The sequence below is a fragment of the Thalassophryne amazonica genome, chromosome 12, assembly GCF_902500255.1.
Source record: "Thalassophryne amazonica chromosome 12, fThaAma1.1, whole genome shotgun sequence".
NCBI classification, from domain to species: domain Eukaryota; kingdom Metazoa; phylum Chordata; class Actinopteri; order Batrachoidiformes; family Batrachoididae; genus Thalassophryne; species Thalassophryne amazonica.
The window spans coordinates 15,368,125-15,381,850 of NC_047114.1; the positions used below are offsets into that span (position 1 = coordinate 15,368,125).

The window sequence follows — 13,726 nt, forward strand, 5'->3', positions numbered from 1 at the left end:
CTGACATATATGTGTGTACTTGAAACATGCTATGCCAGTCTTATGTGCAAACCATGTCAGAATAGTATCTTTGTTTCTGCAAGTTTGTATTTTAAGCAGCATTGACTTGTTTACAACACCTGTTTCTTGTTTGTCACATTTTGAATTTTCTGGGACTGCATTTGCCCAGATTTGAAACCAAAAATAGTTGCCTTTTGGGACTAGTGTCTACACATAAGTATCAATGGACCATATGTTAATTTACTAAATTCTGAAAGTTAGAAAAGGAAATCAGAAAAGCTATCTGGAACCTCAGAAAGCCCATCTGCAATTATTGCTTGATCTCCAAAATCAGTCTATGCAAGCAAAATTATGTTCAGTCTGAGTGTTGTCATTAGTGCCACTTCGAAAATGAAATTCATGATAAGTAATTTATCCTAAACTTAAGATCTGTTGTTTTTTCAAACCTATGCAAAAACAAATCTTGAGAAAAAAAAAATACAGTATGCGATGGTCAATAATTATTAAGAGCCTGTTCTTTCATATTTATGAATACATTTTACCACATCTGCAGTTGTTTTTTTAATGAAAACTCAACCTATCATTCTTTCTGAGTTCATAACATGTGGCGGTACCTTATTTACACCAGGATGTTAATAAAATCAATGCTGGCTATTCTCAGAATAAAGTACTTATATCCACAGTTTCAAATTGCATAAGTCAAATGGTGTCCACTTTATGGTCTTCTCAAAACATTAAAATTACTGTTCTGGATGCTCAGAATGCATCTGAGCTTATCTAGAAACCGTTGGCTTCAAGGGGGCCTAAAGTGGCCCCCAGACCCCTGGCCTATGGGCTTCGACCCTACGGGCCTCGCACTTAGTCCCCCCCAATTTCTAGTTCTAAATTGCGCCCTTGGCAACACATCTGGCTATGAGGTAGCTTGGTAGCTTGCTGCTGAAGCACATTTAGAGTCACCAGTTAGTGACACGATAGATCTTTTCTGCATCTGTAGCCCAGCTTCTTTTCTCTTGAAAAAAATCTATCGGCTTTCAAACTAGGATGTTGGGTTTCGAGGTGCCACCTTAGTTTTGAAGGCTTCAGTGCTTCGTTGGTTAGTGGTAACCCACATTCAACACACTGGGCTCTCAGCTCTGCCTCGCTACCTCTGTTCACAAAGCCAAACTTAATAAAGTCTGGGTTGTACTCGCACACAAATTTTGCCTTTGAGGAGGGGGTGGCATCACTTCCATCTTCATTTTTTTCATTTTAAAAACTTTTCCATAGCTTCAATCAAAGTTTGCAGCTGGCTTTTTCTGCTGCTGCTTATTAGAGCATGTGGCCCTTGTAGCTCACAGGTGCAGAACTGAATTCGCAGCCCAGTAGTTGGCGCTTGCCCCATGGTTGAGAATCACTGATTTAGAGGATGTGTGGATGTGCAGTTTCTGCGGTATTGGCAATTTTGTGCAATATTGTGTAGTTTTAAGCAGCATTCCTGCTGTAGAGGAGTCATAAGGTGCATGGGTGAACAGAGCTAAATAGTGAACAGAGCTATTATAATAAATACTTAGAGGATGATAGTAATAATGATGAGGAGAAGAATGACAGTGAAATAACAGTCACTAAGGTGGTGAAGAGTTATTGAGAAGCCTAATGGTCTGTGGGTAGAAGCTGTTCACCAGCCTAGTAGTCCTGGACTTGATAGACCGATGGCAGGAGTGTGAAGAGTGAGTGTTGGGGGTGTGTACTGTTCCTGATGAGGTTGTGTGTCCTACCTATGTAGGACTCTGGTTTGGTAAATGTCCCGCAGTGAGGGGAAGGCTGCCCAGAGATGTACTGTGAGGTCTTAATCACACGCTGGAGAGCCTTCCTGTCTTGGCCTGTGCTATTACCGTACCAGACTGAGGACACTCTCAATCGTACACCTGTAGAAGTTTCTGAGAATTTTGGCTGACAAACCAAATTTTCTCAGTCTTCTCAGAAAGCATAGTCTCTGCTGGGACTTCTTGTTGATCTGTGGGCTGTTGTAAGACCAGGTGAGATCATCACTGATGTAAGTGTTGAGGAATTTGAAGCTTTTCACCCTCTTCACCTCTGTCTCATCAGTGTATGTGCAGCTCCCCACGCCTCCTTGGATCAGTAACCATCTCTTTGGTCTTGTCTGCACTGAGGTAAATATTCTTGTCCTGACAGCAGGCTACCAGATCTACTACCTCTCTTCTGTATGCTGTCTCGTCCCCATCAGTGATCAGACCGATGACTGGTGTGTCATCTGCAAATTTGATGATGCTGGTGTTGTTCTGGGAGGCTACAGAGTCATACATGAAGAGTGTGGATAGGGATGTTATATGGGCCAGATTTGTTTTGCTCAGAACTTTGTGCACGTCTGCCGATGTCACTATGAGTGATGAGTCCTGTATACTCTTTTGCCCAACATCCTTGCCTAGTATCTTGGGCCTCAAAGCGAGCGTACAACTAGTTCAGCTCATCTGGCAGTGTGGCTTGGCTGGATGTGACTGCACTGCTCCTCTGCTGGAAGTCTGTGATGTGTTGGAGTCCTTCCCACATGCGTCGAGGGTCAGGGGTAGAGTAGTAACCCTCCCACATCAGTCTGTATTGTCTCTTGGCCTCTCTGATGGCTCTGATCAGGTCATACCTGGACTTTTTATAGTCCTCAGCAGTGCCTGAGAGGAATGCAGCCGAGCGTGCACGTAGCTTGCAGGGTTTTTTGTAATCTCTTTTGTTTTATCTTGTTCTAATTTCAGACCAACCAGCATACAGACCGGGAGATCACCACCACGACCTCCGGCGTGCCGCACCCCAACCTTATGTGTCTCCCCATCACCTCCCTGCTCCCCTTTTCTTCCGCAATCTGTGTATCAAGAAGTGAGAGCCAATAATGTCATTATCCTGGAGCCTGACTCTTCTAGCGCTGCTGCCAGAACCTGCCAACTGTCCCCTACATTCAGTAGCCCGGGTGCCACCTTGCTGGGAGGCTCGGACACAGTCTGTTCAACCAACGTCATTGTGGTGGAAACCTCCAACCTGATTATTCGCAGCGCTTCTGAATTCTGCCTGAACGCTACCCCTTTATCCGTGGGAACCCAGGAGTGCACGTTTTCATCAAATCCATTTTTTAAGTTGCGCTCTCGCAGCAGTCAGTCGCTTGTAGACCAAGAAATCCAGATGGTAAGGCAGAGGGAGGAGGAGTGGAGGAGGCAGAGGGAGGAGTTATGGAGGAAGAGGAGAGAGGATGTGTGGAAAAAGGGGATGGAGAAGTATGACACGGTGCTGGTGTCACCCAGCCTCAGTGAGAACAGCACTTTTAATGGTAGGTAATTAATACCTTTGTTGACAGAGCGCACAATGTGTGTAGCAAATTCAACAAGTGAAGTCTTTTTTTCTCAAAATGTTTCTGATCTTTTCTCAAAAATGTGATGTTTTGCATAAACTGGGTGTCATTTCAACCAGCTTCATCCCAGCTTCCAAATTACATAATTGCTCCACAAACTGTACAGAAGTTTTAACAGGTCTAAATTCAGGGAGTCGATACTGACCTTGGTGGATGATGTTTCTGAAGATGTCAACAAGATGTCATACACACAGTTGTGGTTGGACGTTTACGTATGTTCATTATGGGCATGCATGTCATGGTAATTTTGAGCTTTTCATGATGTCTTTAAACTGTTCTTATATCAGGGTGGAATGATTGCACACCATACGTCATTAATGACTTAAAAAACAAGGACTGGATGAACGAGGTTAGGGTTCCTCAACCAGATGCATCAATACGTTTCTGGCATAATTCAGGCTGGATATTTCACCACTCCTTTTGGCACAGTTGGTAGAGTTTATTTAAATTGGTTGGTTTCCTGGTTGGATCCAGCTTTTAAATGTAGTACACAAATTTTCAGGAAGGTTAACCCTCTGGGGTCCAAGGGCATTTTTTGGACAGTTCACTCGCCTGGCATAAATGTTTTATTATTGCTGTTAACAGCTCTCCCTGCATCCCACAATCAAGTTTTATGTCTCTTTTTTTTCAGGACAACCTGTGCTTTCAGAATATATATGTTTTTGTTGTGTTTTATAAGTGTAATAAAGGTTTACAATCAGAAATAAGAAAAGGAAAAAAAAAGCAAAAAATTATTTTCCACACACATTTATTCAAAACACACAGCAAACTATAATAAACAAATGTTTTGACACTTTATAAAGGTAATTTGAGGTCTTGTGGGAAAGACTATACAACAAAAAGGTTCAAACACTAAACACAAATGCACATTTTGAACAATATATACAAAATGGTCTACGCGTTTTGTTATTTTGATATGGTAAACAGTGCTTTACGCAGAGAAAGCAACAGCGTTATCCAGTAACATTCACATGCAAACTTGTGGAGCAATCCTGATAGTTACACACTCTTTGTTTGAGCACGTGAGATTGTCATCAGAGGCTCTCCATCTGCTCCTCTGCTTTCACTTTTGCTGTGTGTAATGGCGCAGGGCGCACTGAGTTTGTACTAATAGTATGTACTCATTGGAGCACCCAGGGGGCTATTCAAACGGGCCAACTAGTAACATATCACTCCTGAAAACGATCTTTGACTTTTCACGTGAGGTAAATCTGCCCTACGATTGGATTTTGGAAAACCATGTGACGGTGAACCAGTTCCGATTGGACACTCACATTGCGCACGTCATCACACAGCTTATATGAGGAGTACAAAGATGGCCGATTGCTGGCTCGAAAGTTTGCAGAGTTAACTTTTCAGCAAAAAAAAAGTAAGTTTCTATCTCATATCATTCAAAAGTTATTTATAATTTAGTAAAGCTTGGTCTACGGCTTGGTCGTCGGCCCCAGAGGGTTAAAGTCGGGGCTTTGGGAAGGCCATTCCAGAAGCTTAATATTAGCCTACTTTAGCCAACACACAACCAGCTTTGATGTGTGATTGGGATCATTGCCCTGTTAGAACACTCAACTGTGGCCAAGTTTCAGCTGTCTAGCTGTTGATTTGGAGTGACGTTGAAGAATTTGGAGGGAGTCCTCCTTTCCCATCCATCCACTTTGTGGACTGCACCAGTACCACTGGCAGCAAAACAGCCCCAAAGCATGGTGCTACCATCACCGTGCTTAACAGATGGTATAGTGTTGTTAGGTTTGAAAGCCTCACCTTTATTCCAAATATGCCTCATGTCATTGTGGCCAAGTAGCTCAGTCTTTGCTTCATCTGAGCATCAAACCTTTCTTTGGAAGGCATTTTTCTTGCCCATGTGAGCAACTGCAAATTTTATTTGAGCTTGGTGGTGTCGATTTTGGAGCAGGGGCTTCTTTCTTGGTCAGCACCCTCTCAGTCCACGGCGATGTAAAACATGCCTCACCGTGTTCCAGCAGTTTTCAGTTCATGGTAGGCCTGAGCCTTGGTGGTTCCTGGGTTGTTCCTGAACTTCCCCTCAATTTCCTCTCATCTGAGGGTGACAGTTTATGTCTTCTTCCAGACCTTGGCAAAGTGGTGACACATCTGACTAACTTGGACTTACACACAATAGTTTGAATTGATGATCTTGGAATCTGCAGTTGTTTAGAAATGGCTCCAAGAGACCTTCTCAACTTGTCTAAATCTACAGTTCTCCTTCTGAGACCTTTACTAAGTTCCATGGACTTTCCCATTGTCCTGAGTATTAGTCAGTCCAGTGAGTTCCATCAAAGTTGTTTTTATGCCAGCAAAGAGAAACTACCAGCTGCAGTCAGTGATGATCACTAAAGAGGAGATAATAGGCCTGGACCTTGTCACATTAAAACACAATGTAGAACAGGGATGGGCAGTCATGTGCCATGAAGGGCCAAAACACTGCAGGTTTTCCTTGCTACCAATCACCTCAGCAGGTGACTTCAATCATGATCAGGTATCTCAGCAGGTGATTTCATTCATGATCAGGCGACTCAGCAGGAGATTACATTCATGATCAGGCGTCTCAGCAGGTGATTTCATTCATGATCAGGTATCTCAGCAGGTGACTTCAATCATGATCAGGTATCTCAGCAGGTGATTTCATTCATGATCAGGCGACTCAGCAGGAGATTACATTCATGATCAGGCGTCTCAGCAGGTGATTTCATTCATGATCAGGTATCTCAGCAGGTGACTTCAATCATGATCAGGTATCTCAGCAGGTGATTTCATTCATGATCAGGCGACTCAGCAGGAGATTACATTCATGATCAGGCGTCTCAGCAGGTGATTTCATTCATCATCAGGTATCTCAGCAGGTGATTTCATTCATGATCAGGTATCTCAGCGGTTGATTTCATTCATGATCAGGTATCTCAGCAGGTGATTTCATTCATGATCAGGCAACTCAGCAGGAGATTTCATTCATGATCAGGTATCTCAGCAGGAGATTTCATTCATGATCAGGTATCTCAGCAGTTGATTTCATTCATGATCAGGTCTCTCAGCAGGAGATTTCATTAATGATCAGGTATCTCAGCAGGTGATTTAATTAATGATCAGGCATCTCAGCAGGTGATTTCATTAATGATCAGGCGTCTCAGCAGGAGATTTCATTAATGATCAGGCGTCTCAGCAGGTGATTTCATTAATGATCAGGCGTCTCAGCAGGAGATTTCATTAATGATCAGGCGTCTCAGCAGGAGATTTCATTAATGATCAGGCGTCTCAGCAGGTGATTTCATTAATGATCAGGCATCTCAGCAGGTGATTTCATTAATGATCAGGCGTCTCAGCAGGTGATTTCATTAATGATCAGGCGTCTCAGCAGGAGATTTCATTAATGATCAGGCGTCTCAGCAGGTGATTTCATTAATGATCAGGCATCTCAGCAGGAGATTTCATTCATGATCAGGCATCTCAGTTGGAGATTTCATTCATGATCCGGCATCTCATCAGTTGATTTCATTAATGATCAGGTGTCTCTGCAGGTGATTTCATTAATGATCAGGTGTTTATGCTCAGAGGAGCAGCTCGTCAGCAACCCACCTGCTGAGGTGATTGGTTGCAAGAAAAACCTGCAGTGTCTTGGCCCTCGCTGCCCACTCCTGATGTAGAACCTTTAGCACCACTTATTAAAAGGTTTAAGTGAATGTATGTACATATTTGAACCTGTATGTATAATTTTGACCCTGTGTGGATTAGACAAGATCTTTTTTTTTTCATTATTCTTGTTCTTGTCATTAATGATGTATGCTGTACAGTCATTACACCCTAGAACAGGAGCCGTTCAAGGACATCATTAAAAGTCCAAAATTACCATGACACTCATTCCCATGATGAGTGTATGTAAACATCTGAGCACACCTGTACATTTAATATAGCATCAGTGAGGTTGTTTGCGATTTCTTTGTTGGATATGCACTTTATGTGGAACACTGTGTTACTCAAACTTTCCTGTCTTGGCTATGTCTTGTTTTCTAGTTTCAGAAATTACAGAGAGGTGTGTCTCTTCCCCTTCCTCCCCCTCCAAGACTCGTAAAATGGAACGATCCAGCTTGTCTTGTGACTATAAGGTTTGTTGTCACATGCATGCACACATGTGCGCACCTACCTGTGGCTCATTCACCTCTCACATTTTTTGTTAATGTCCTAAAACAAAGGTTTAAAAGGTAATACAGTTATCTTTCCAAAGTTTCTGTGTAGGCTCTCAGTTGTCCAGGTGGTTTCCATAGTAGAGAAGCTTGAATCTTCGACTGGACTGGGTTGCTTGAAGCGAGGAGCCTCGCTTCAAGCAACCCAGTCCAGTCGAAGATTCAAGCTTCTCTACTTATCTTTCCAAAGTTTGATTTTTTTTTGTCTAAAACTTAACCTATGAGGTCAAGTCAATGGGTGTGTACGTTTGTACTACATATCGCTGCATTCACCACACCACAGAAATGCCCCAGGTCCTGGGTGGCAAACACCCAAGCAGACCAGCAGACCATCTCCACATCTCAAAAGTAACCATACTTCATAACCATACTTGCCATCCGAGACAATATTCCTTGTCCTGGATGGCAACCACCCAAGCAGACAACGGATCCATCCTCACCTCTCAAAACAAACCATCTATCCACCACAGTCAGGTGAAGCATGGGCTTCCCTCAGGCCTTCTCCATCCCCTGGGGTTCTCAACACTCAGGCACCTATATGTTGAATCAAACACAGAGAAACATGCTACTTGGCCAAAATGTCAACACTGACACTCCCTCACAATGCAAGTGATACTCATCATCCTGGCCTCTCTCTTAGTAACTTCATTTGATACAAAGTCATTCCAGTGCTCTCAAAGGATAGATAGATAGATAGATAGATAGATAGATAGATAGATAGATAGATAGATAGATAGATAGATAGATAGATAGATAGATAGATAGATAGATAGATAGATAGATAGATAGATAGATAGATAGATAGATAGATAGATAGATAGATAGATAGATAGATAGATAGATAGATAGATAGATAGATAGATAGACAGACAGACAGACAGACAGACAGACAGACAGACAGACAGACAGACAGACAGATAGATAGATAGATAGATAGAAAGAAAGAATAGGGACACTAAACACCAAATCTGTGACGTATACCGTGTGGCACTGTAAGAAATGTTAATCAGTTTAAGAACACTCTTATTATCAGAATTATTTAAACGAAAGATGAACCCAAACATCATCATTCTTAAGATGGCTTGAAGAGTGTTCACACGTGCCATCACAAACATTTCCGTGGCACTGGCCCATCGAGGCCTTTTTAGTAAAATTCACAAAGAGTCATTATAAGCCACTTGTAGTCTCCGAAGGCTCGCTTTCTTATAGTTTATCCACAAATGTGCAGTATACAAAGGTGTACAAAATGCTTTAAACAAAGCTAGCTTCACTTCGTCGGAGCAGTAGCCAAATTTTCGAACTAATGTGTTTGCTCTGACATATAGCGTACGACACTGACGAAAAATATCCTCATCATCACTCAGCGTATCAGTGATCACATGACCAAGATATCTCACCTGATTACATACATTCAGAACATGACCTGCCAGAGTAAAATCAGGAAAAACCAAATGCTTGTCATCATTTGTTCTAGAAATCATGATCATACTTTTCATATCATTATATTTTACGTCATGTTTTTCTCCATACATGGCACACACATTCAACAATTGCTGTAGCCCAGCAGAACTGGGACTAAACAAAACACAGTCATCAGCATACATCAAATGATTCACCACTGTATCCCCAACCACACAACCAGTTCTACACCCATTCAGCTGGTCAGACAAACCATTCATATAAAAATTAAATAAAATTGGAGACAAAATGCTCCCTTGTCTGACTCCATTGCTGACCTGAAAAGGGGAGGATATACAATTACCCCATTTCACCTGCATTTTTTTGATGTGCATACCAATACATTAGTAGCCTCACTATGGATTTGGGAACACCAGCATCACTCAATTTTCTAAACAGTTTTCCATGAATGACCGAGGGAGGGGCCTCATTTATTCATTTGTTTACTGTTTAAGGTCTTAAGTGTGATGAAATTGGTTCCAAAGTTGAGGGAACTGATTCCTGTTCCTGAATATTCAGGAACAGGAATTTGCTGCTTATAAGGAGTAAAACAAATCCTCTGCCTCTAGTACAATCAGAAGAAGCAGAATACCATAGTACCATACTGAATTGCTGTTTCTTATTTTCTATTTAAATTTATGGTATAATTTATTTGCATCATGTTGAATCGCATCATATCGCACCAAATCGCATCGTATCGCATTATGAGGAATTGAATCACAGTCAAATACATATCAAATCACATTGAATCGGGAACAGGGGTGAATTGTATCACATCTTATCATATACCTATAAATGATACGCCAATATGATTGGATAAAACACTAAAGAATAAATAGCAACACACCCTTTTCGTGGACGAGTAATATTTTTCATACCACCTGAGTAATCAGCCAATCCGGACAGTGGAGCGGCGCCACGATGAAGAGGCGCGGTCAGAGGAACTGTGAAATACTGGTGAGTCACTATTAATAATTTATGTGTCCAACCTCGTAGGTTGATGGTTAAAATTAAATTTGTTAGTTCTAAAAGCCATCATAATTATTTATAGGAAAACGTTCTATTTTTTTTCTACTAAGGTTTGAACTTTGAGTGTTTACACAGGACAGAAAAGTCAGAAAATGTTAATGCCTGTTTGAGAAAAGTGTATAAAGTGTGTAGTGAGGGGTTTTACAGCCTTAAAACATCTATAATAATTGTAAAAAAATAACGCTGACTACTTTGCGGATTTTGCCTATCGCGTGTTATTTTTAGAACGTAACTCCCGCGATAAACGAGGGACCACTGTATATGATAAAATCGTTATCAAGTTGTTCACCAATGAATATGGCTTTTTACACCCTTCAGAAAACCATGCAACATTTATCATTTATAGGTATATGATAAAATCAGGGTATACAAGGTCTATTAGAAAAGTATCCGACCTTATTATTTTTTTCAAAAACCATATGGATTTGAATCACGTGTGATTGCGTCAGACAAGCTTGACCCCTCGTGCGCATGACTGAGTTTTTCGACGCCTGTCGGTTGCGTCATTCGCCTGTGAGCAGGCTTTGAGTGAGGAGTGGTCCACCCCCTCGGCGGATTTTCATTGTCAGGAAATGGCGGAATGATTTGGGAATGATTTTTTCCATCAGAATTTTTTCAGAAACTGTTAGAGACTGGCAGCTGGAAACCATTCGAAAAATTTATCTAGCTTTCGGTGAAAATTTTACGGGCTTCACAGAGAACAAGGACTGTTACTACAGCTTTAAGGACGGCTTTAAGGACGCTCGGCGCGCCATGTTCCGTGCCGCCATCGAGAGCCACAAACCACCGGATCATTTCTAAATGGATGGCTCTGTGGAGCCGGGACCGTCGTGTGCACTTTCTCTGGTTATCACAAGAGCTGGACATCAACCATTTTCCGGCAGATTTCACTTTTAACAAGAGATTTTGTCATGGAAAGCCGAGCGGAGGCTTCGCACGTCACGATGGATTCGCTACTGGAGCAAGAAAAAAACCACCTCCGTTTTGGTCTCACAGGACGGCTTTGAGATGGCGTTCAGACAGCTGTCGGTGGTTTTTTCATCGAGTGATTATCCGAGAAATTGTGGCTGTGCCTGGACATGCCAGAACATGTCCCGTGAGGCTTCATCATGGCGTTGCTTTGCGCCATGATGAAGCCTCCGCACGTCTGTCTCAATGTGCCGAAAAAGTGCTGATGTGCACGTCGTTTCACAATTCCTGTGCTAGTCAGACGATGTCCCGGATAAAACACAGCATCCAGTTTGGAAATGAATGGCACATTCCACTATTACAGGAGTTTTTGTCATGGAAAGAGGAGCGGAGGCTTCGCGCGTCGCGGCTGTGCCGCATGGCGCAAAGCAACGCCGTGATGAAGCCTCACAGGACATGTTCTGGCATGTCCAGGCACAGCCACAATTTCTCGGATAATCACTCGATGGAAAAACCACCGACAGCTGTCTGAACGCCATCTCAAAGACCGTCCTGGTGGTTTCGTCTCGCTCCAGTAGCGAATCCATCGTGACGCGCGAAGCCTCCGCTCGGCTTTCCATGACAAAATCTCTTGTTAAAAGTGAAATCTGCCGGAAAATTGTTGATGTCCAGCTCTTGTGATAACCAGAGAAAGTGCACACGATGGTCCCGGCTCCACAGAGCCATCCATTTAGAAATGATCCGGTGGTTTGTGGCTCTCGATGGCGGCACAGAGCGCGGTGCGCCGAGCGTCCTTAAAGCCGTCCTTAAAGCTGTCCTTAAAGCTGTAGTAACAGTTCTTATTCTCTGTGAAGCCCGTAAAGTTTTCACAGAAAGCCAGATAAATTTTTCTAATGGTTTCCAGCTGCCTGTCTCTAACAGTTTCTGAAAAAATTCTGATTGAAAAAAGCCCAAATCATTCCTCCATTTCCTGACAATGAAAATCCGCCAAGGGGGCTGGACCACTCCTCACTCAAAGCCTGCTCACAGGCGAATGACGCAACCGACAGGCGTGGAAAAACTCATGCATGCGCACGAGGGTTCAAGCTTGTCTGACGCAATCACACGTGATTCAAATCCATATGGTTTTTGAAAAAAATAATAAGATCGGATACTTTTCTAATAGACCTCGTATAAAGCCATATTCATTGGTGAACAACTTGATAACTGATAGTATCATCAGTATCATCATGTACTGTATCACTATATGTATCGTATCGCTGGTAGTGTATCGAGGTGCGTATCGAATCGTTGTCAGTGTTAAGATTCACATGCTTAGTGGGGATGGACCGGATGTCTGCCTTTTGAGGACCCAAGGTGGTTCTGTTGTGTGGTGGATGCGGTGACGTGCAGCACAAACACATGCTCCCAGATCTGACCTCACCTAACTGGCTTCTTGTATTTTTTCTTTCCCTGTGATGTTTGACCCGATAAAACAAGCTTGTAGTTGTAGCACATTACTGATTATATTAATACTGAAATGTAATCAATTAAAAAGTCAGAATAATTTTGCTGTATACGCATCCTTATGCCACTGTAGTACTGTTATAAAATCTGTCTGTAAACGTCTCAATATCAGTTTCATTACTTTCAATTATTTACTCACATCATGGCTTTAAAAAATCAATTAAAATCCTGTTTCTTAAGATTTTAACTTGCTTTAGCTCTAATTTATTTCTTTTTACTCATTTTTTCATTTGTTACTTTGACCATTTGCTACATCATGATTAATTACTATATATAATAAAACCCAATAATTGATTAACACATATTAATTTTATAGAATAAAACCCACCTTTCAACTTTTAACTAATTATGCCCTCCAAACCATCCAATTTTCACTTGTATTTTACCCATCCATCCATCCATCCATCCATCTGTCCGGCCATCCTTCAGTGGTTCACCTGAGTCTCCCCTTCCCCCCAGTTTCCCCCGGCTCTGTCCTCGTTGCCGCAGCGTAAGAATGCCGTGTCCCTGCGATGGGAGGCCAGCCTGCTCACCAACAAGAAGAAAGAGTGACTCACAACAGCACAGACACACGTTTAAAAGTCTATTTGATTTTTATTTTAGTTTTATCTTCAACAAAAATGTCAGCTGGAGTGGGCTTTTAAAATAATGCTTGCTACCAAAATTGGTTTAAAAATGTTATGTTGATGTAAGAACTGTTTTTAATAAGCCTGTATACATTTTTTTTTCTGATGAGAAAAGAAGTCCTCTATTCAAAGAACTGTTTTGAATGGATTTTTTTTTGGGGGGGGGGGGGGGGGGGGTATGTCTGTTACAGAGGAAAGTGATATCATCATAGTTTCTGCAGCGTACCATAACATGGTCCCCCATCTCATCCTTCCAAAATTGTTAGTTCTGTCAATTTCAATTCAGTTTATTTTATTTATACAGTAGTGTTCAGAATAATAGTAGTGCTATGTGACTAAAAAGATTAATCTAGGTTTTCAGAATAATAGTAGTGCTATGTGACTAAAAAGATTAATCCAGGCTTTGAGTATATTTCTTATTGTTACATGGGAAACAAGGTACCAGTAGATTCAGTACATTTTCACAAATCCAACAAGACCAAGCATTCATGATATGCACACTCTTAAGGCTATGAAATTGGGCTATTAGTAAAAAAAGTAGAAAAGGCGGTGTTCACAATAATAGTAGCATCTGCTGTTGATGCTACAAACTCAAAACTATTATATTCAAACTGCTT

The 13,726-nt window shown here is 41.8% G+C and overlaps 1 protein-coding gene across 4 annotated transcripts in view; it reads left to right on the plus strand.

Moving 5' to 3' along the window:
- The window catches only part of LOC117521587, a 59,079-nt gene extending 46,007 nt beyond the window's left edge, over positions 1-13,072 (plus strand). For 3 of the 4 annotated variants that reach the window (XM_034182918.1, XM_034182915.1, XM_034182917.1), the window contains exons 5-7: positions 2,745-3,310; positions 7,418-7,503; positions 12,943-13,072. In XM_034182918.1, coding sequence (XP_034038809.1) covers positions 2,745-3,310; positions 7,418-7,503; positions 12,943-13,035 — 745 coding nt within the window. In that variant the 3' untranslated portion in view covers positions 13,036-13,072. Of the gene's footprint in view, positions 1-2,744; positions 3,311-7,417; positions 7,504-12,912 lie in introns of all 4 variants that reach the window. The other variant, XM_034182916.1, reaches the window with a different exon arrangement.
- The last annotated feature ends 654 nt before the right edge of the window (positions 13,073-13,726 follow it).